Source organism: Struthio camelus, chromosome 1, assembly GCF_040807025.1.
Source record: "Struthio camelus isolate bStrCam1 chromosome 1, bStrCam1.hap1, whole genome shotgun sequence".
Classification (NCBI taxonomy): domain Eukaryota; kingdom Metazoa; phylum Chordata; class Aves; order Struthioniformes; family Struthionidae; genus Struthio; species Struthio camelus.
The window spans coordinates 22,707,774-22,731,349 of record NC_090942.1 but is presented as its reverse complement, the minus strand read 5'-3'; the positions used below and the strand labels follow the sequence as shown (position 1 = coordinate 22,731,349).

The following is a 23,576-nucleotide window of genomic DNA, read 5'->3' as shown; positions in this document are numbered from 1 at the left end:
AATACATTTAGAAGACATTCTGAAATGTCTGGCAGAAAACAACTGTCAATTCACAGTCTTGCTTTAAATACCCATCCCCAGTCTTTGTAGAGAACACAGAACAAGGAAATTCAAAAAGCAGTTCCCCCTGCCGTGAAATGAAACCTAACTATTAAAAGTATCCAAAACTATTTACACATTTTCAACAAAGTGAAAAGAAACCATTTCTCTGAACTCGCCTTTTCTCAACCTGTTTTAGGGCTTCTCTAGATCAGCTGCAACTGCAGGAGAGGCAGACCACAGTGCCTCAGCAGAACGCACTGTCCCCAGTACGCTACATCAGCTCCAGCCTCTACTCTTATCTTATGCTATCTGCTCGTGGGCAGACTTCGAGGCTATAACCAATCATGTTTACACAGACTGATCTGAAACAGCACCTGAAGCAGCTTTATCCCTCTCTCAGAATATTCTACGCAGAGTAAAGATGGAATGAAAAAATACATTTCAAAGTTTCACATGCAAGCTCTTTGGAACAGTTCCCCAGGCAAAAAGTCAGAGGCCAAGCCTAGGAATAGATCATGCCTAGTTAAGGAATAAAGCATATCAGAAGTAAGTTTCAGTACTGCAAAGAGCATCCTGGAACTTCCCCTGATCAGGTCCCTATAATAGGAAAGGATTTGGACAGTGATGATGATGCTCTATTTCTGCTCATTGCAATTGTGGGATCTGGTCTTTTATTAGGAACCTTAAGTAAATCACTGGGCATTCTTTTTTCTTTTTGCCTTACACAAGCACGAGTGCATGGAGCAGATTTTACATATGTATATATGCACAGCTTCTAAACGAAATCATCTCCGGTATTGTTTCTTATTTACCAGGAGACTGAAACTGAGGTCTGTCAGTCAGGTTGCTCCTCACATTCTTATCTTCTGTGGCCCCATCTTCCATTTTAAATCCTTCAAATCCATATAAGCCCCCTCCACACCTACAGACATCCACTAAACCAGTTACCTGAAGACCTATCCTATAGTTTCTAAGAAGTTAGGTTTAGAGAGTGGGGGGTTATGATCCAGGACTGATAAAAAAGCTAAAAACTCAGTCTGCTCCTTGGACAGTGTGACTGAACGCACAAGTGCCTTTTTCAGCTGTACCAGCTGGGCCAACAGGAGATACCGTGTGTTCTGACGCACCTTATGATGGCAGTGCTGAGGTAAAACCAGACAAGGGAGATGCAAGAATATAGGTGCAGTCTCCCCATTATTAATTTTTTTTCAAATCACAAGACAGTATCAGAAGTTTTGCCCTGAAGTGATTACAAATAGTATCTTCTTCAGACAGCACACAAAAGGTAACCTATACCTTAGCATGCTTATAAACCCCAAGGGCAATCCCAACATGCTTTCAAAGGCCAGACAAATACAATACCCTATATGCCCATACCTCACTCAAGTATGCAGAACCTGTGTGTGTTATGACATGAGTGTTTCCAGCAGCCCAGTTCATAATATGAAGCGAGATATGAAGAACACTGCAATTAGAGGCAATTAGTTTAGCAGAAAATCTGTTCCTGAGCAGCTAATGGTGACAGTGAATTTGCTGGGATAAGAGGTGGAAGTGAGACAGGCAACATAAACCTAGCATGCCCCATGCTGTGCTGCAATACTAGATGCCTGCCTTTTTCAAAGTTTGTCAGGCTGCTTGGTATTTTCCAGTTTTAAAGAGCACAACGAGAAAGAGATCACGTTTCAGAGTTAATTCCTCTAAGAAAATTCTTACTTCTAGAAGAGATCATTGTAACAGAAAAAAAAAAAGAAAAAAGAAAAGTGGTATTATTGTTCTTTAAGCACTGTAACCTTCTGCGACATGTGGCATCTGTCTCCAAAATAAACCCACGGAAAATTCGGTTCTGCTCAGGAAACCTGGAAGCTGTGGAAAGTCCCACTGAGAACACCTTGCTGGTTATGGTATTTACTATAAAATAATTACTTTCTGAAGCTCGAGGTAGTTCTATCTGCTTTGCTGCTTGCTTCAACATGTAGGTCAAGTAAATATCTCGTTCCGAGACGATTGTTCGATGAAGATCAGGAAATTCTCCAATCATTTCTGCCATCATCTGCTCCAGTAAATCCTTTTGTTTGCATTTCTCCACATCATCTTTACTGAAAGAGATAAAAGTTTTCTCAGTATCTATTTAATGATTTTTAAAGCCCAACAGAGACAGACTAACAAAAAAACCCTGTAACTTCATGGGGTCAACCATGTTTACGCATAAATACACGCTTTACAGTTCTCCTCTCCAAAATGAAAACAATCTCCCTAAACCTGTAAAACTGGATACTTAATGCCTCTGAAGTCAGGAAAAGACAAGAGAGGTCATTTGCCTTTAGGCAGTTCAACTGAATGGATTTTCACCTTCACCAGTTTGAAGACTAACAACTAAACTGAGCAAAAGCACAGAGAATCAAAAGTAGTAGTAATCACGGCTCCCCACTTCTCAGTGTATGCTAATAAGCTTAAAAGAGGCAACGCAGAGCACTCCTGAGGAAGTGGATCTGATCACCCAACACACAGAAGCTGTATTTAAAACATAAAAATAAGAAAAACACACACACACACACACTGTAAGGCACAGAGGCAGTCTGAAGAGATGCAAACAGTTCTGCAGGTTTCTAGCATCAATCACAGGTCTTCAGCAGGGAAGTCAAAGTTATAGATTTTTAATTTCTTGAACAGGAAAATGTAAAATGAGTCAGAAATAAAGAGGGTAAGAAACGGAGGAGCAAACATAATGAGTTTATATCTTTTACAGGTGCCATTAACCTTGTTTGCTCCCAAGGTTGTGATACAGTCATAGTTTGTAGCAAGGTGAGTGGTTTTGCATCACTGTCTACTGAAGAATGATTCCACCATATGCTTTCTTTACTCAGCTTCCGAGATCAAAAGAAACACTACAAATAGAAACGGGGACAACGAAAAGGAGAAGAAACACATTGCCAGCTTTCAACAAATCACCCAGACTGACAAATTTGGTGTTCAATTATTACTCCATTTTCAGGAGAATCACATACTGACAGCTCACTGATCATGTCTACACAATACATCTGCACACAACCTCCTAATAAGGAAGGACGATTATAATCTACTCCTACCCACGTTATTCTTAAAATCATAAATTTCACAGATCAACTGTACGACAATTTTTGGATGTTATTACATCCAAATTTGAAGTTCATCTGTATGAGAAGTTAGCATTCGTCTACCATAATTATGTTAATATTGCAGTTGAAAACTGAAATCTTCTCAGGATAAGTGAAGAAATGGGAGAAGTTGCAGAGAAATAAATCCTTCAGTGCCCACCAAAAATCTGTAAATAGTTTCACACTTGTATCAGACTAATAAGTAATAAAACTTACTTTCCATATGAACTGCAGTTAATGGACAGAAAGACTCGTTTTATAGCTGAATGTAATAGCAAGCGTTTACAGGAAACAACAATAAATAAAAGTCAAAACTGGATCAAGGCTGTCTTGACTGTTCCTACTATAGTTTGAGTCCTGAACCAATTTTAAATGCCTGAAAAATTAGCATAGTTCACTTCACGAGCTGTGCATAGATCCAGTCTATGCACAGGGAACAAGGCAGGCACTGAGGTTCAGGGACCACATGTATTGGCCACCAGTTTCTGGCAAACCTATCACTGCTGCAAGTCTGTCAGGAGCACAAGGAACTTAGGAGGATAGCTGGGCATACGTTCTCACCCAGCCCAAGCAAGTTCTCTCACACTTACTCGGGGCCAGAAGCAGAAAGGAAATAAATTTCGCACAATGCTTTCGCACAAGGGCAGAGGAAACCAAACTGAGCAAGAGAATAACTGTCTGAGAAGTATTACCATAAGGCAAAAGTTCCTAACAACAATTCCCTTTTATAAAGGGGCGTTGTTATTAAGTCAGACATGTTGCCCACAAAGTTTAAATGTTCTCTCTTGTTCCAAAAATCTGCTCAGACCGCAGACGACGTTGATTCAGCTCTCAAGCTTCCCTCGTCCAGAGGTGACTTAGCATAGCAGGCCCCAAGTCCTTTGGAAACCTTAAATAAGTATATGTTAGCACAGGGAAGCCCTACTCTCTTCCATTTACAAAATCCACAATGGCAGTGGGAAAGGTTTTCTGTTCGGCATAAAACTGAAAAAAATGTTTTTTGTTTGCTTGCTTGTTTGTTTTAGTAAAGCTAGGAAATCTCCAGCACTGAATCCCTAGCTTCTGCAATATTATCCACAACCTGAAAGTACTGAATCAAAAAAGGATGGAACACGATGTTAGCCTTTTTAAAAACACGGTAAGTTAGAGGGTAGTTTGTATATTTATCCTTACTAATTTAAGGGTTCATTACATCAGGCTGTGCACTGAGGACTTTCGGCTCCTGCTAAAGTCAAACTGAGGAGTTGAACAATTCACCCTTGATAAACAGATGGGATACATATTCATACCTGATTGGATCAGATAAGAAGCAAAGGCCCCAAGCAAGCTTGACTTTTTGCCAGAACGAAAGTGCAGCAATTGCTCTCTTAAACGTAACAGGGATGGGCCTGTCTCCGAGATGAAATTTGCAGAAAGGTACTTTGCTAGCCTAAAAGAGAAGAGACAGATTACCACGTAACATTCCACATTACAGCACTGTGCATCGTCTTATGTTATCCGAGGTGCCGCAAACAAACAAAAAAGGGCAAAGCAGTGTCATAATTCAACACTAAGAAAAAGTTATTTGCTTTTCAATATACTACTTCATAAAGGAATACATCAGCCATGAGTTTAAGTCATTTATAGTAAAAATATAAATTGTAATACCATCCTTTTTTTTTTTTTTTTTGCTTTACTGTTTCCCAGATAGAAAGCTCCTGCTTATGACTACTTTAGGTATTCAGCCCTATCCGTTTACCTATCTAGATCTGAATAAACTCCCAAGTAAAATGACTTTGATCATTTTGCCTAAATTTAACTAGGATTTGTCAGGATCAAACCTGTCAGACCTTTTGTGATTACAGAGTAAATTCAGAGCTGAAGGAGCTTATAAAACAAGAACTAACGCCAGATACCACATAGCAAGGCCAGGTGAAATTTTGCTAAAATATTTGTCAACCTAAACTCCATTACAGTACTACTAGAAAACTCCTTGTTAAACATACAAGTATTAAAAAATTTCAAGTAACCATTTTAGAAGACGACAGAGACGATATTATTTTAAATGCTGTTTCTGGGAAAAAAAAAAAAAAAACCACACAATTTAAGTCTGGTCCAGAACACTCAGGAAAATGGGCCTTTGAAACAATTTTATTTTTACTAAGGATAAATAGACAGAATTATTCCAGAGTCTTTGACAGCTAGAGCGTGTTCCACCATTTGAGATTTCCTTGCTAGCAGCTAACTCAGATAATCTAGAATGATACATTCTGGAAGGTGGATACATACAGTGGAAATAGCCTTTCAATACTTTCAAACAACAACAAAAAGTGGCTTTAACCCACAGCAGAAGTGCAGCTGCTATTTACTTCCCAATACCGCAGCTGGCAGTAAGACAAGAAGGCATGGTAAAAGAACAGGTAGGACCAAGACCAGTGAGATATTCTGCTTCCCCATACAATCTTTTTGGATGAATGCATTAGATCTCATTAATGCCATAGAGACAGTTTCCCTAGGTTGAAACCCTGACACCACCACCAGTGGGACCAGGATCGAGACCTAAAATTTTCATTACCATATAGTCACTGGATCCAATTAAGAACATAAGTATTCAGTTCAGAGAAATATACATACATCAGGATGATAACCTTAGAAAGGTTCAGCTTTTATCCTAAAAAATGAATTATCATTTGCTCCATGAATCACTTCCAGGGGTCAGATGCATTTGCTCCTCTGTTATCTAAACTAACTAGTCATCCAGTATATTGGTACACTCAGTGGAGGAGGAGGAGAAGGGAGGGAGGAAAGCCACTACTAGATAGCTCCCTAGAAGGGCATACTGGTGCCTCCAACAGCTATCGGGACAGACTAAACACTTAATTTCTAAACAGCTTAAATTAATTGAGGTGCATAATTCTACTATGTATCACTGACAACTAAAATTATTTGGGAAGTTAGACATTACTATTACTTAAATTGTAGCTCCTGATGACTGATGGGCACAGTTTTTACGTATCCTCACAAATTATCAAGCACATCCCAAAAGCATAGCTTAATATTTAGCTTATTATATTCTATATCTATATTATATATAGATTATAAAAACCTATATTATATATAGATTATAAAAACCTAAAGACAAATTACAAAAATGCCCTGAAACAGTAAGTCTTCAAGCAGTATAGCCTAAACCAGATACTAGCAAGTCTTATTTTACTTAAGACAAACAAGCCGGGTTTAAAAACAAAACAAAAAAACCACCCTTCAAGTTTCAAGAAATGAAAAAGAGAAAAGAACCGTTGACAAGCACAAATTTTCTTTACCAGCTATGACTTTTTTTTTTGGTTTTGCCTGGACTTTAACATAAAAAACACAAATATTTTTCAATAAAGCCTGCCACATCCCACCTTGGAACATAGGGGTGCCTAACAGCAAACAGTGATCTGGTAAACAGGACAGTGTTGCCCTCATGACAGACTGAAAACAAAACAACTCCCCAACCTTCTTCTGGAAGAAGCTTAAGACAGACAAACTGAAGGCATGGTTGGGGGCATTTGTTTGAGAGACCCAGGTAAATTAAACCAAAAGCTAGACAAAGATATTAACTTGTGTAGGCATGGGGTGGATGACCACAAAAACTGAACAGTAAGACAGAGACAACTAACCAAAACAAATCGCTAGACTCCTCAGTTTCTGTTAGTGGACTTACTGTTACGATTTCACTATCCAACAACAATTATTCAACAAGAACAAAATTAGCAAATTATTAATAAAACTAAAACAAATGCCATTAACATATCATCAGGAAAAAAACTTAATATTTAAAGCCTTTTTGGTGCTTCCTTTGTATCACTCAAGGCTACAGACCTCGGCAGTTTTGAGTATACTTTGAAGCTGAAGATAACTCTTACCTCATAGGCTTCAGAAAAAATACCGCCAGAACACTCTTTTCCAGTAACTAACAAAAGCCTTTATTTAGTTTGACTCTGGGAGCAAAAGGCCAGTAGTTTGACCTCAAAGAACCATTTGAAGTCCTCACCTCTTTGAAAGCCTCCCTGAATTCTCCGCCTGGGGCCATTCCCAGCTGTTCTGTGATGTGAGCAGAGACTTTCAGAAGCAGCATTTGCATCAATCCAGACATGACTCCATTCTGGTGGAAAAGGGAGAAGAACATTAAAATGAAAGCCAACTAGCCGTTTGGATTTCTCAGAAGAATGCACTGTTCACAATCATAAAAAAACATTAACTACCCTTGGTGAAGAAAAATACTGGAGCTACCCTTTGGAGCCAATTCAGTGATCAATACAGCCCTTTTATTTCAGCTTCTATCATTTGTAAAGCAGCTTTTCACCTCAGCATATAAGCAAGATATTTTCCCTTTCAACAAAAAGGCACTACAGCAAAGGCCAGCAAGACTGGCTGCTTTTCTTCCTATTCCACCTGCTTGAAGGAAGTGTCTGAATAAGTGAATGATAAAACAGCTCATACTGTACATTTATTTTTTCTTAACCTCCCCAATTAGAAAAGAAGCCAGACTATAAGAGTACATTGCACTGAATGTATACTGAATTCTATATTATAGGGATGCTGAAGGGGAAATATCTAGTGGTCTAATCATAAACACTCTCACAATCCCAGGGAAACACTGTACAGAGCACTAGTCAAGTCAGCAGCTGCAGAAACACTGAGCACGAATTCTTGTGCAAGAATTTGTTGTGCACGATTTCAGCACATGAAACCTTAGGAAAACCCTCAAAGTCCTGGGTATGAGTCACTCCCACAAGCACACTGAAGACATCTCGTGCAAAGGCTAGAGGCTGGAAACTCCCTCTCACACCTTAAAATAAAGGGGAGGGGGGTGAGGAGCCTCTTACATATGTTTCTCCAAGTTTTCCTTTTTATTCTTTTTAAAGAAATGAAAACACCTCAGTTTAGTTCTAGTTCTTCCTGAACCAGCAATTCTTAAGGACTGAGACTCAGTGGCTGAGTGTTACTTACCCCCAGGGGCAAACCAAGCCTGGTTATGCATCCCCTGCAACTTGGCATCACTCCATACTGCTGCCACAACAGGCAGTCTCCCCAACTCCTTCCCCAAAGGTTTCCTGCTGGATCAGCTGCTCCACATGACTGAAGATAAGGTTAGAGGGGATAGCTGGAGTTAACATAACTGCCTGAAGTCAGCAGAGGAAGGTGCTGGTTCCCTTCCTTGCTCCCAGTGCCATGCTCGGATGATGCACCCAGTGCTAGCTCTGATGCTTGCGTGACCTCTCCAAAGGAAGTTGCAAGTATTCTGCAGTTAAGTGAATTGTAGAATCATTGAGGACCAGAACGGGCAAAAGAGCGGGGCTACTTTCAAAGCCAGTTGAGTGTTTAACCATGCCACAAACCAGAAAGCAGGGCATGTTGAAAGAACAACTGAATGACACACAGGAGTAGGAAGCCACCTAAGCAGAAAGACAGAGCATGGGGCTCCTGGGGACAGACGAGGAAGAGGGCAATGAGAAGCAGTTTTCAGCACTCTTGAGATTCAGTTCAAAAGCCCTGAGGACAAGAGCTTCCAGAGGCTTAGAAAAGATCCCCACAAAGAAAACGAAAACTAAGGTAATGCAGGCTGAGATCCCAGAATCACAGAATGGCCAAGGTTGGAAGGGACCTCTGGAGATCATCTCGTCCAACCGCCCTGCTCAAGCAGGGCCACCTAGAGCACGTTGCACAGGATCGCGTCCAGATAGCTTTTGAATGTGTCCAGGAAGGGAGACTCCACAACCTCTCTGGGCAACCTGTGCCAGTGCTCTCTCATCCTCCCAGGAAAGAGGTTTTTCCTCATGCTCAGACAGACCTTCCTGTCTTTCAGTTTGTGCCCGTTGCCTCTTGTGCTGTCACTGGGCACCACCGAGAAGAGGCTGGCCCCATCCTCTTGACACCCTCCCTTCAGATACTTGTACACGTTTATGAGATCCCCCCCCCCACCCCAGTCTTCTCTTCTCCAGGCTGAACAGGCCCAGCTCTCTCAGCCTTTCCTCATAGGAGACATGCTCCAGTGCCTTCCTCTGTCCAGTAGTGCCGTGTCTCTCTTGTCCTGGGGAGCCCAGAACTGGACACAGTAGTCCAGGTGAGGCCTCACCACGGCTGAGGAGAGGGGCAGGATCACCTCCCTCCACCTGCTGGCAACACTCTGCCTAATGCACCCCAGGAGACCATTGGCCTTCTTGGCAGCAATTGCCCTTGGGGCCTCATAGTTAACTAGTTGTCCACCAGGACTCCCAGGTCCTTCTCTGCAGAGCTGCTTTCCAGCAGGTCAGCCCTCTAGCCTGTCCTGGTGCCTGGGGTTATTCCTCCCCAGATGCAGGACCCTGCATTTGCCTTTGTTGGACTTCAGGAGGTTCCTTCTCCGCCCAGCTCTCCAGCCTGTCCAGGTCCCTCTGAATGGCAGCACAGCCCTCTGGTGTGTCAGCCACTCCTCCCAGTTTTGTATCCTCAGCAAACTTGCTGAGGGTGCACTCTGTCCCTTCATCCAGGTCATCGATGAATACGTTGAACAAGACTGGACCCAGGACTGACCCCTGAGGGACACTGCTCACTACAGGCCTCCAACTTGACTCTCTGCCACTGATCACAACCCTCTGAGCTCGGCCATCCAGCCAGTTCTCAATCCACCTCACCGTCCACTCATCTAGCCCACACTTCCTGAGCTTACCTACGAGGATGTGATGGGAGGCAGTGTCCAGAGCCTTGCTGAAGTCCAGGGAGACAACATCCACTGCTCTCCCCTCCTCTACCCAGCCAGTCATTCCATCAGAGAAGGCTCTCAGATTGGTCAAGCATGATTTCCCTTTGGGGAATCCGTGCTGACTACTCCTGGTCACCTTCCTGTCCTCCACATGCTTAGTGATGACCTCCAGGAGGAGCTGTTCCATCACCTTTCCCGGGATGGAGGTGAGGCTGACAGGCCTGTAGTTCCCTGGCTCCTCCTCCTTGCCCTTTTGGAAGACTGGGGTGACACTGGCTTTCTCCCAGTGCTCAGGCACCTCTCCTGATCTCCAGGACCTTTCCAAGATGATGGAGAGTGGCCTAGCGATAACATCCGCCAGCTCCCTCAGCACTCGTGGGTGCGCTCCATCGGGGCCCATGGATTTATGGATGTCAAGTTTGGACAAACGATCTCTAACCTGATCCTCCTCAACCAAGGGAAAGCTTTCCTTTCTCCAGACTTTCTCTTGTCTCCAGGCTCTGAAATTCCTGAGGGCTGGCCTTAGCAGTAAAGACTGAAGCAAAGAAGGCATTCAGTATCTCCGCCTTCTCTGCCTCCTTTGTTACCAGGGCACCCGCCCCATTCAGCAGCAGGCCCACGTTTTCCCTAGTCTTCCTTTTGCTACTGTTGTATTTGAAGAAGGCCTTCTTGTTGTCCTTGGCATCCCTTGCCAGATTTAGTTCCAAATGGGCCTTAGCCTTCCTCATCGCATCCCCGCACACTCTGACAGCGTCCCTGTATTCCTCCCAAGTGGCCTGTCCCCTTTTCCACATTCTGTAGACTTCCTTCTCCTGTTGGAGTTTTGCCAGGAGTTCCTTGCTCATCCGTGCAGGTCTCCTGCCCGCTTTGCTCGACTTCTTACTCATAGGTCATCTGTGAGCTGCTGCCCCTTCAGAATTGATGTGTTTGAGGTTGGATTTCTTTTTCCCCCCTCTAAGCACAGTGAAGAAAGATGCACCCTGCTAAGTATCAAAGGGAGGCAACTTTGAAACATGTCTGAGCCCTTTGTGCTCTTAAAACTGCATGAAACTCAGGGCCTCCTATATTTGCTCAGCTTCAAGGAGACGAAAAGTGACAAGCAGCAGCATGTAGTGGCAAATAGCAACAACTGGCCAGTCGGAGAGTGTTTGGGGATAAAGAGCAAAACATAGCATTAATGATGCGAACAAAATACCACACGAGGTTATTATCAATAAAAAATTATTCAGTATCAGAAAAAGGACAGCTGACTATAAAATGGAATTAAACCCTGAGTGAATGGCAAATTCTCAGTTTAGATGCAATAGCCGTAAACACAAAGCCATGCACATGTGGAAAGACAAACTTGACTGCACATGTAACATGATGCAGAACTATTGGCACACAGGAGAGAGAACGTGGAATACCAAGTTTGTCAACTCAGTGTTTAAGAGTAGTCAGAAAGCAAGAAGAATGATACGGATTATCAGGAAAGGAACAAGTTAGAAACATCAGGGTGCTATTACATAATCTCCGGTGGACTTGTGTCTTGAAGACAACACATTTGAACTGGAAAAAGTACAGAGAAAGATCAAATATGAGAGGAAATAAATATATTTAAAACTCATGAAGCTCTGAAAGGGATGACTGATGAAGATTATAATATACAGGACATTGTGGCTAGCATGGACGCAGTAAAAAGGGTGGAAGGAGAGAGGAGTATCAGGCCAAAGTCTGACCACAGCTGCTTATACTCTTCCCTAAGCATCCATTATTAGCCACTGTCAGAGGGCTTCTGGAGCAGACAAATCTCTCACTAGACTTAGAACAGCCATCCTTACGCTGCGCACAGGAACATAGCCTGGGGAACAGAGGCTTGCAGCTAACTTTCCAACTGTGTAACAAGTTACAAATCCAACAACGTAGCTGTGGAACTGGGGACATACACAGGCAATATATTACAGTCCCCGGATTTCTTCTTTCAGAAGAACTAATTGCCATGGACACACTCTTGCAGCCTGGAGACTGGAACTGCTTTTCCTACTGCTTGCAAATGCACTGGAAAAGTTTGACTTCAAAGTGCAAGTGAAGGCAGCAAGTGATTGCAACCTGCAGCCCATGTGGAGATACCTTTCATCTACCAATTTACAAGATCATCTGTAAAATAAAATGGATATGCTGTAGGTTACCTAAACATGGAGTGTTTAAACATGCTGTGCAAAATGACAGCTTTTTCACTGGCTAAAAGCATGTAAGTCGGTGTATTTTTTGTGTAAAACCTTCATCCTGAAGGGACAGGTTTAAAGAAAAAAAAAGAGTGAGGTTGACTTAAGATTTTGTTACTATGAGTCCACTTTCTCCCCTCCCTGAGGGCAAGGTTTCCCATCTCCTCCTTTGTGTCAGGACCAGCAATCATACAGCCACGTAGGGACATGACCCAGCTAAAAAGCAAGCCCTATTCAGACTGCCACATGGCCATGCGAGCTCCGGTGCAGACACAGAAGGGACAGCGGAAAAACAAGCCAAAAGAGAAGACAAAACAAGTCTTACCAGTTTGGTTTAAGCCAATTGTTACAGCGCACCTTCAAGTAATCCCCATTTGAGCCAGACTCCAGTCCGCACTGGGTTGCTCTGCTTATTGGACAGTGAATAGGCAGTTCTTTGTAAACCACTGTTTGGGTTTCAAAGCAAAGGAGGGGTTGGAGGAAGGCTATTTTTAACCTGTAATTGTTGCTTGATAAGCTGCGAATACTAGCGATCCATTGCAAGCGTGCAATAATTTTCTTCTATTAATAGCTCATTTTCCAGCTTCAATTAAGAGTAATAAAATGTAATTTTACTGCTTAAGATTTACACAAGCGAGTACAAAAGAGACTTTTCTTCTTCTAATTTTATACTACAAGATGAAAGTTATATGCAGTTTTAACTTTCGGTGCAACCTTTGGGCCCGAGCGCTTATTTGAACAATATGAAGTGAGAGAGCAAACTGAAGCGTCTAGGAGGATGGAGCAACTCAGCAGCTGGTTTGATTTTTACTAGGGGGAAAAATAAAGCCACTGTAATTTAGCGTGAGACAGTTCATGGAGTGTTTTTCCTGCTTTTCCCTACACCTGTACAATCCACACGGCTGCTCAAAGTGGGGAGGGACTGTTCTGTTTTATTGTTGGGATTATACACGGAAAAATATAGTATTTAAAAGGCAGGATGTCCTAGTGATTATTCGCGTTACTCCTGATGACAAAGGAAAGTAAGACTGAGCTGTAACCAGTAGGAAGTCTTTTATTATTCTCTGGTTTTGGAGCCAGCATAAGCTGTGATGCCTAGCGGCTGCACACATAAATCACTTCAAGTCCTGACAAACTCCCAACTACACTACAAAATTGCCAACATGAACTTGCATCACAGAAATAAGTTCTTTTATTTGATTTTCACTGGCCTTCTCCCTCAAACAGGATAGCAAAGCAAGAATTGTTGCTTTTAGCTTTGAAATAAAAAGAAGGCTTATGCACCTGTTTATCAGGTCAGAACCCCCAATGCTGCATAGATTGTTGTGAGGATAAATTACTTTGACTACATGCATCAAAACAAACCACCTTACCTAAAACAAACAGATGTATATACTAATTCATGCAATATTCAAGTGTTTTGCAATGTTCTATCCTTTGATAAGACACAAGGAAAACTGGGAAGGTTCATTATTGCTTAATCATATGAGTTAGAAAGACTGTATTGAGAAGCTACGTATATATATACGCACACAAAACAGGCTAGCCTCTAGCCGTTGCATGTGCTTTTGCATGGATGCAGGTTATGTTCTTAATAGGGCTGCAATCCTGGAAATTCCCCAGTGACATCAATAAGATAAATAACTGATGATGTGTCTGCACCATACAACCAAAACATCAATCTATGAATTCGGTCATTCAGCTGAACACTGGAAACATTTATGACTATTGACCAGATGCTGCCATTCCAATCAAACATCCTATGATCATTTTATGATCAATTTTGTATGATCTCACTGTCCTTAGTGTAAAATTACTCAAGTTAACAAGTTAATTGGGTGAAATTGAAAATACAGGACAACAGTCATGCTTTGCACACGCATCCAAACACTGACAGACTGCCAGTTACAAATTGAGTTTGTAACTCTTTTCTGCCCAGATTTTTAAAACATCTCCCAAGGCCTACTGTCAAAAATTACTGGGAAGAGAAGTAGAGTGGAATTTAAAAAAAAAAAATATGGAAGAGCAACATACTAAGATGAAGAAGGAATGCAACTCAATAGATCACCACAAACACCAGAGTTAGGTGCTCCTTAAATAGCTGTGATATAGATGCAAATCCTAGGGATAATAATCATGTTTAAATGTATTAGTGGAACATCACAGTTACAAAGTTAAACTTGTGTCCTGCAAACAGAGCAACTGTTAAACCCATGAAGAGGCAGTAAACGACTGCCCAGACAACCCAAGTGTGGAACAGAAGCCTTCCATAATGAAGCTAAAAACAAAATACCAAACCTAACTTTGCCACTCTAACAGAACTCTCCCTGGGTGACAACTATTAGGGGCACAGCTGATGGGAACACTGCTTCTGGTTGTAATTTGACAAATCACTTCTTAATACAAACCTTTAATTCTCACTATGGGAATCATACCTGCTTTATAGCTTGCTGAAGTTTTTCCAGATTTATTTCTTTGGCCTCTTTTAGTAATGTCTTTTCATCCATCTTTAACATAGAAACTCTGTACTGGCATAGTTCCACCACAACAACATCAGGCTGCACTTCCTGTATTGTCTGAAAAAGACGAATTTATTTGCACCAGTTAGTACTGATCTTTCAGGAGAGTAATTTGCATTGGGCATAACAGAAGCCCATTCCACCAATTATTTTCAATTAACAGAACAGTGAAAAAGCATACAAGGCTTCACCTATTCAACTATTTATTGGGGGGGGGGGGGGAAGGGGAAGATACCAGTGAAATACTTTAGTTGCTGGATACTCCGAGAAAGGAAGATGGAATACAAATTGTAGTGGGGGGGGGGGGGGGAACAGAAAGCACTAGGACTGTTAAAAGCATTTGCTCTTTAGAGGACAAACTTGAGTATTTGGGAGGGGAAAGCAAGCTACTGGGTCCAAAAAATTCTCAGGATAACATGGCTGCCTCTTATTTCATCCCATGATGCTGTCAGCCCCCTCAATAGCTAACTTCAGCTACAGAATCTGGAGGTTATAGCACAGAACCAAGTCAAGAGAGCTGGACCGTGTTCTACTTTGTGACATACTTAATGCTAATGCTAAGTTGACAACATTATAAGCACACTGTCAAAGGGCTCCTCCTTCACATTTACCTTCACTACATCCTTTTTGCTGCTGTCACTGAAGTGGGCTGTTCCAACCACATAGACTTTAGAACCCTCCTCTGTGTCAAGCTCCGTCACAGTGCTTGGTAAAGTGGGTACTTTCTGCCTCTTCTTCATCTTCATCTCCAGCAGAATTTTAAATGCATCTGCATCAGCTATAAACATTAGGAAAAAAACAAAACAAGAAAGCACGCATGACTATGAAACGCAGGTAAGTAAAACAGAAAAACAAAAAATGTCACCACTAAGCAGCAGAGCAGAACTAAAAGGCCATTGATTTACCACTGTAATCTTACATTCAATTCTGAGGCAACATCACTGAGAATGCCACCGCTGGAGAGGCTGCCTCCAAGCATGGGTTTCAGTCCAGGTTTCCTACCCTGTGGACACTGGGACAGGTTGTCCACGCAGTCCAGTAAGGGAAAGAGAGAAGCTGTGTGGCAGGTGGGGTGAATAGAGAAGCAAAGAATACTTAGAAAAGGTATACACTAAATTGGGGGAAAAAAAAGGCATTTTATTCTAAAACAGAAGCATTCCCTTTTGGGATTTTATCTGTATAAATGATAGCAACATATTTATATTGGTACGAGTTATGCTAGTAAAGTCATCTGTACGTATTGGAGCACGTAGCATACCTACCAGTACCAATCTTAGCCTCTTGTGTGACTAATACACAATGGATCAGTATACAATTGAAAATTGAACATTAAAAGAGGCATTGAGGTCAGAAAACCAGTTATTCTTCCCTAGTTTCAACAACAACCTATTTAAGCCAAAATAGTACAACATTAATTCAGCCCATTTATATCGGGTTTGCCATGGAAATATAGACAGGTCTATCAGTTCCATCACAGTTGCTTGGGGAATGCCAGGAAGCCGGATTAACTGAAATGTAAGACTGAAGCTTCTCTATCAATGGGAAATACTGTAACTTTGAAATAATTATTCTTGGGCTGCAATGGGTCTTGGGGGGGGGGGGAAGGGGGGGCGGAAAATCAAGTGGGAGAGTTTTGCTTCCAATCAACTCTTTCTCTGGCAAGCTGCTACATAAGTTAGTAGAGGTCTGAAGTGGTCCAGAAGACTGGAATAGAACTGTAATCCCAGGAGAAAAAAAGGTTAATGAACAGCGTGCAGGCAGGATGTCAGAGATACAGATAAGTTACAGACAGCTACTATACGTTCTCTTTCTCCTCATGATTCTGTGCTTTAACTATATGGCTCTGCCTCCCAGATTTGTCCCACAAATAACTGTCTTGAGGGTTGTTTTTTTCTTTAAAAAAAATAAAAATCCTACAAAACTCACAACAAAAAACACCCTCCAACATCCTTCTTTAAATTAGCATTTTAGCAGCCTACTACTTTATGGTCAGTACTCAAGAACCTGGGTTTGCAATCAGTATGAGCTGATCTAAGACCATGTGGCTGCTGAAATGAATCTGAGGCAAAGGAGGGTGTAGGAGAAGCAGAAGGAAAGAAAAAGGGGTAAGGCTGTTCCATAGCACCTTCAGCCACGTGATCATAAAAGCAGCCATAGGGGGTCAACCAAAATCTACCCTACTTTAGGAACCCGTCTCCCACAGCAGTCAAAAGTGGGTTTCTAGGGAAGAGCATAAGAACTAGGGAAGCAAACACGATGCTTTCCCCAAATACGCTACCAGCCTCCAGCCGTTTATGTCTCAGATTCCCCAAGCTGAAGGTGCTTTCTATGTACTCAGTAACCCTTAATGGATTTCCTTCCCATTAGTTTCTCCAGCCTCCACCTCATATATACATTTAAAACTGGACTGAATCATGTTTCACGTGAAGAAAGACTGTTATAACAGTGCAGTAACAGATGTTGTCATTCAAAGATATAATCAAGGAAAACATTCTCCAGACCAACTGCTATATCTGAGGAAAAAAAGGCAACAAAAAAAAAAAAACACACACTGCTTCTTTAGGTTTGAATGCTTCTTCCATTGCTTTGGTTAAGGGTCCCTATTTGCTCCCATGATTGTTATTTCTGAAAGCTGTAGCCTCCAGGGATTATTCAGCGACTTCAGCATTATAGAAACGTTGCTGTTACGTGCAAACTTGCCCTAGGGTAGTTCTTAGCCTATTATTTGCCAGAAAACTCAATCTGAATGCTCCTATTATTCAAAAGAAGGATCATATGTATTAACTGCACAGCAGTATATCAATAAACAAAAAGCATATCCTAAGCCGCCTTTCTTTTTTCCTCCTGAAAGAGGAATGGCTCTCATTATCTGATCCTCACCACTAAAAGAGAAAGACTGATACTCTTTCTGGGCTTCCTAAGACAGTTGTGACTGAAATAGGACTATTGCCACATCCTGCAGGCTCGGTCTTCATACCAAAAAATTATCAGGATGTTAGAATGGACAAAGTGTTTCATCTGTGACAATTGATTCAACATCGTAACAGCAGATGCCAGAACACTGACTCAAACACGTATGCATCTAATTTTGGTTTACAGAGCAGAACCAAGCTTAAAAGAATAGCTGAATATCTCTATTACATCAAAACCCAATTTAGTTTCTTTTGAAAGCATGGGAGCAGGAAACTGCCAATCAATATAATAGGTCAGTGCTCTTTTCAAATGTGGTACATGCACTTAGGCCTTTCTACAAATCATGAACAGATTAAGTCAAACACGAGGTTGTTCACATGTGTCTTTCGTACGAACAACTACATCCTCATTAGGTAAGGAAAAGGCACGGACATTTAGCTTAATATTTTTCCAATGTGACACACCCTCCCCAGTAAACTGGAAACATACAGATATTCTGCGATATACTTGACGCTTCCTTTGGCCCATCTTCTGGTGCTTCTGAGGACGACATTGGGTCTGCAGCAGCCTGTGTGAAACAAATTCAAAAGGAGGCTGGGAATTATAATGAAGTGTTTTCATACATCCTTCCCCTTGTGCGTCTGCTTGATGTGAACCTACATATAACATTCATATACATATAATACATAAGTATATGTACATATGTATATATACACACACATATAATTCAGGCAGCTAAATTCAAGCAGTGTCAGAGTTCAAAACAGGTGTAGCTTTTCAACTGTTTTTCCTCATAGCTGCATAGGTATGCTAAAGAGCATATTAAAACTGAACATTTCAAGTCTATTTCAAAAAGATAATATTTATACCTGACAGTTTAAAAAAAAAATCTGACTCTAGAATAGAATAAATTCTCTCTAACAACATGACACAATTTTCTGTGCTGGAAATGAAAGTGTGCACAGATGATAAAAATATTGCCACTTCTCAGATGGCATGTTTTATTTAATTACCAATCAGTCAGCATTAGACTGTCAAGAGTCTGGCAACATGAATCAGCACTCACAAGAATACATACATCCATTCAGAAGGAGTCTGATTTAATATCTTATTGTTATGAGCGTAAGGTAATTATGCATACATAATAAGCGTTAGGTAACTATGCATACATGCAGGCTCAATTTTATAAAACTTACGCACATATTGACTTTATACACATCAGAAATCAAAGTCAAAAGGATGAGAAGTCTGTATACTTTTTACCCCCACAACAGATTAGAATTTAGTTGAAAAGACTTCCAAAGATTGACTTTTAAACAAAAACATTGAAAGAATATAAGGCAGGTCTTTGACTAGCAAAATCCTTCTTACTCATAACTAACATACAAGTTTTAAAAATTTAACACAGAATCCAAACATTTTCACTTATTCTGCCTAGGGTAAATCAGTCATCCAAGCTGTGGAAGTACAGTTAGTGCAGAAAAAAAAAAAAAGAATTAAGAAGCAGGGAAAGCCCAACTGCAAGCTATATTTAAGCAACTGCATTAATTCAAAGTTCAGTCAGGATGATTCTTGTTAAAGAATTCCAGATTTTCACAAAGTTAAGTCACAAAGTTAGACACAGGATGTGAATCCCTAATTGTTCAAGAGCCTTCCAAATGAAAGGCAGTATGAGTCAGCAAGTAGGCAGCCAAACTCCCAAACAACGTCAACTTTTCAGCTACGGTGACTGGTTTATTTACTTTGTACTTAACCTGATTTAAAACAGGACTGTACAAAGCAGCTGTTGAGAACTTTCAGCACAAGTAATTTCTTTTTGTACTCCATTATGCCAGACAGTAATTTTCAGATATCAATTCCCGAGTATCTTACCTTGGTCACAATGAAGGCAAGGCAAAATTTTTCATTGCAATTCATGCAGTAAGACCAAAAAGTACAATTCTACGGTGCAAAGTTTCACACACCCCCAGCAGCATATCATCCCTTTCATTACAAAGCAAACGTCTGTTCATGGACAACTGCAAATTGCAATTACACACACTAATCTAATGCCAGTTAGGCTTTTGTTCACAACATATGGTTGAACTCTCTAGTCCTTGCATAAGCAATTCTAGTCACAAAGAATATTTTGAAAAAAATGTATCAGTTTATAACATACGGAATTAATTCCATCACTTACGCTGGCTTTGTCATCATAACATTGAAGTGGGAAAAGCACTACGGAACACATTAAGTCTGCCATTCCCTTCTTTTTTAATTAACTAACAGATGATACATGAACCTACATTCTTAACTTTCATAGTACAACTTCATAAACTCAGGCTATTAGACAGGAAAAGGTTTTGAGATAAACGGAGATGAAAGGAGAAGAAGAGGAACAGAAAGCGTAGAAAAAGGCACTTCTGTTTAATTCAACAAGGAGCTTAAACTATGCACAGTGCAAGCATCCATACACAATCAATTGTGTAGTAATCACAAGACAATTTTTCCTGAAGGTCTAAACTCACAGGTTAGACTGTTTTGCACAAATCCTCACTTGCAAATAAATTAACACAAAAAAAACCCCATAACATTTCTAGCTCTTGCAATTGCAGCCGAAAAGAACCCTGAAAATAGGTATCTAAAAGCATCAAAACAACAAAACTCAAAAAGATCCCTATTTTAAAAGGGGGCTCACATTGGTAGCCTTGACCTTTCACTTTGGAGGCCTTCCCTAAGCTCAAGCTTAGGGACCTGAATGAGTTCGAATCTTCAGCTTTCCTATAATTCTACTGGAAAAACTTCAACTCCAAGTCCTACCTCAGGCTGTTGTTCCTCTTGCATCCCTGGAATGCAGGCTTATTTTCACCAATCACACAAGAACTGCAAAAAGTAAAAGGAATAGAAGAGAATTAAAAATTAAGGGCAAATACCAGAATATTTGTTTAATAAGAACTGCAAGAAAAAAAGCAGAGGTGTGCATCTCTACCATTTCTTTGATAAAAGCTGAAATAATAAAAGCAGCAGACCAGATGTATACATGTCAACTTTTCAACCCTGCTGGGTGGAAAAAAATATATATATACACACACACACACACATACATACATACACACACACACACTTGCAAGGTAAAACTAACCTGTCTCATTAACCCAATTTTTGGGTTGGCTCTAAATGCACACTAGAGACATGTTTTCCAGACATACCTTGATAAAACAGGAACGGATTTCACGGGAATTCAGAATTCGCCATATCTGCTGCCTAACATTCTGCAAAAACACCATTTTTCTCATAAGCAATCTGAAATACAAGTTGGCCAAGGAAAAGGTTTCAGCAACAACAACAATCTTGCTCAGCCAGATCAAGTAGTTCTGTCTTGTCCACAATGTAATCTATATTAAGACAATTTTTAGGCAAATTTTAGGAATCTTCTCCTGTATTTCTGGGACTTCACCACTGCAAGGAATAGGAAAGTCACCTCAGCCCTAACACTTATCCAGGGGGCAACACACATTAGAATCTGGTCTGTCTCATGTTATCGTGTGTAAGGTTACAAATACGCTGGGGACAGATCATCAGGAAGTTCGCATCTGTATAAAAGACCCTGAGAATCAGGTTTTCAAACCCTTGCTGAATGCTTCCTTATCTTGGTTTTAAGATTCCTTCCTTGTACATATACTTAAAATACTGAAGTTATGCCTGAAACTTATAGAGTGCTCTGAATTGACTTCAGCGGTATTCTAAGAGATGAAGAAATGGCAAAAGTTAGTGAAGTAATGACTAATACTCTGCTTATTGTTACCGCTATCCCACTAAAATCAAAACACTCATAAAAGACAACACTACTACAGCATTTTGCGTTTTATCCCTCTGACCCACTTCACCGTACACGCACACAGCACTCTGTTACACCACCAATCACATTTCCCTGCGTGTGCTGGGCAGCCTCACGCACACCAATGACACCTTGCCTGGTTTTACCAGATTTCACCCTTCAACCTATCTGTCTACCTGAAGACATAGTATGCGATACCTTACCAAGTCACCTTGCCTTTATTCCAAAAGGAGTTGTACTGCTTTCTAGCTGTGCTTAAAATAGGTTTCTATAAAAATAGAATATTCGCCTGGGCAGCAAGAAATGTATCACTAATTCAGACAAGTGATGCATCTCTCTCTACACTTGTACAGTGAGGCTTCAACAATTCACATCCAAGCATCCACTTACTGTGGTCACGCAGCAAACTGGAGATCACAGCTGCAGTTTAGACAACACAAATCCAAGGAGAGTAAAAGCCTAGTCTCTTTGGAGACAAAATCCCCAAGAAATCCAACAGAGCTCTGCACCCCACGCAGGCAACAACTACACACATAGCTCTCAAGCTGTGAGGCAAGCTACCTTGTTAAAGTAAGAACTACATAGTAAGAACAGTAAGAAGTTCAGTAACAGATTATTTGTCCAAATACATGCAAGAATTCTGCGCACACACAGCCAAAAAGACAACTTACATTTTCACATTACGTATTGGTTTTGCTACAATGCAGAACACAAATTTTAGAAGAGCAACCTTGCCTTCTCCTTTGTAAGTAGTCTAGTCCACGAAACCTGGATGTCAGAGAAGGCTGAAACGGCAGGTAAACCTGAATTGCTGCTCTATCTGCTTCAGTGTCATCACGATTTATTTGTGTTGTGGGCTACTCTACAGAAGCACAGCAAAAGGGCAGCCCTCCTCCAAGGCGGCCAGCCTGAACCAACATGTGCTAACCTCATGGATGCTGCAGGCCTAGTGGCTTCACCACAGTTTTCTGGTGGCAGTGTTAGCTTAAGCGAATCCAATGCCCAATTTAATGCTGCCCTGTCCCTATTACACTGGCTTAACTACTTTTGGGGTTAGGCAAATCAGAGTGGGAAACAGATTCGGGTTAAAAGAAAATAACTCTTCTTTCTTTTCCCCTATGAACGCATTTTAAGCTCAGCTACAGTTGACCAAATAGTTGCGCACACAACTCTGCCAACCAAAGTGAGCGGACAGCACGGAATCTATTTGCTTCAGCCAACACTGTCCTCTGAAAAAACAATTGTCCAACTATAGCCTCAATCAGAGACGTACAGGCACCCAGATAGATACTCAACTCTGAACTTGGTTCTCTATCTGTTTATTTATATGCAAAATACTGAAACATTTTTCTGTCAGTGAATTAGCTGACCTAAATACAAACTGAATTACTAAGTCTGTTTGAAGGCTTGCCTCAGTTTGAAAAGTCTCTCTCTTATCTATGGGAATGCTACTAAAAATAGTAAACTGCAAGTTTCAGTTAAAGATTAAACTCCTATACAGAAGAAGCAAATAATTTTCCTCCAAGTCAAATTTTAGACACCCTCACCACCACAGAGCAGTGGATGTGCCCAGTGTTGGAGACAGCTCTGAAGATACTCATGCTAACTAGTATTCCACTTTTTATCTGACCTGTACAACCTTTGGAGAAAACAAAGCGGTTCAATGTGATTCCTAGTTCCATCACAACGGGGTTCAAATCTCTGCAAGGCACCCACTGCACAATACTGTAAAATTTAGATGAGGCACTAGGTAGCCACATCTATAGGCAAGTCCGTCACCAATTTCTTCCAGAAGATCTTGTTGTTAGCTGCTTAGATTTGTCAAAGTTCAATCAGAGGTGCAATTTCCCATGCAGAAGACCTCTTCCCGAAATTTTTTTTCCTTATAACATGCTTAGGAATTCACGTTATTCATTCAACATTAAGACAATTGTTGAAACTGGCTGGAATCTAAAAGCTGACAGAAAGATTGCCATGAAAAGCCGCATGTGTTAAAGCTAGCTTGCACTTGCTTATTCAATGTGATGGGCAACAGGCAGAAAACAGACTAACACCAGAGCACAAAGTCAGGAGCTGGGTGCCCAGCACCCTCACCAACAACACAGGAGAAAGCAGGTGGGAACTAGATGGACACCTTAGACTCCAGATTGACCTAGCTATCCCACGTTCAGAAGTCACTGTCGCTTGTAGATCTATGTACTCATAGAAGATACCCACATGCAACAATACTTTAAATAT

At 41.1% G+C, this 23,576-nt stretch overlaps 1 protein-coding gene across 3 annotated transcripts in view; it reads right to left on the bottom strand.

Moving 5' to 3' along the window:
* TRABD (TraB domain containing) overlaps nucleotides 1–23,576 on the bottom strand; it is a 40,351-nt gene that overhangs the window by 7,045 nt on the left and 9,730 nt on the right. For 2 of the 3 annotated variants that reach the window (XR_011138965.1, XR_011138964.1), the window contains 8 exons: nucleotides 20,710–20,803; nucleotides 20,321–20,383; nucleotides 18,011–18,089; nucleotides 15,220–15,386; nucleotides 14,525–14,665; nucleotides 7,195–7,305; nucleotides 4,466–4,605; nucleotides 1,966–2,138 (listed from right to left, as the gene is read on the bottom strand). Coding sequence is in view for 1 of the 3 variants with exons in the window: in XM_068931404.1 (XP_068787505.1) it covers nucleotides 1,966–2,138; nucleotides 4,466–4,605; nucleotides 7,195–7,305; nucleotides 14,525–14,665; nucleotides 15,220–15,386; nucleotides 18,011–18,089; nucleotides 20,321–20,344 (835 nt within the window). In the remaining 2 variants the exon portion in view is untranslated. The remainder of the gene's footprint in view (nucleotides 1–1,965; nucleotides 2,139–4,465; nucleotides 4,606–7,194; nucleotides 7,306–14,524; nucleotides 14,666–15,219; nucleotides 15,387–18,010; nucleotides 18,090–20,320; nucleotides 20,384–20,709; nucleotides 20,804–23,576) is intronic. The other variant, XM_068931404.1, reaches the window with a different exon arrangement.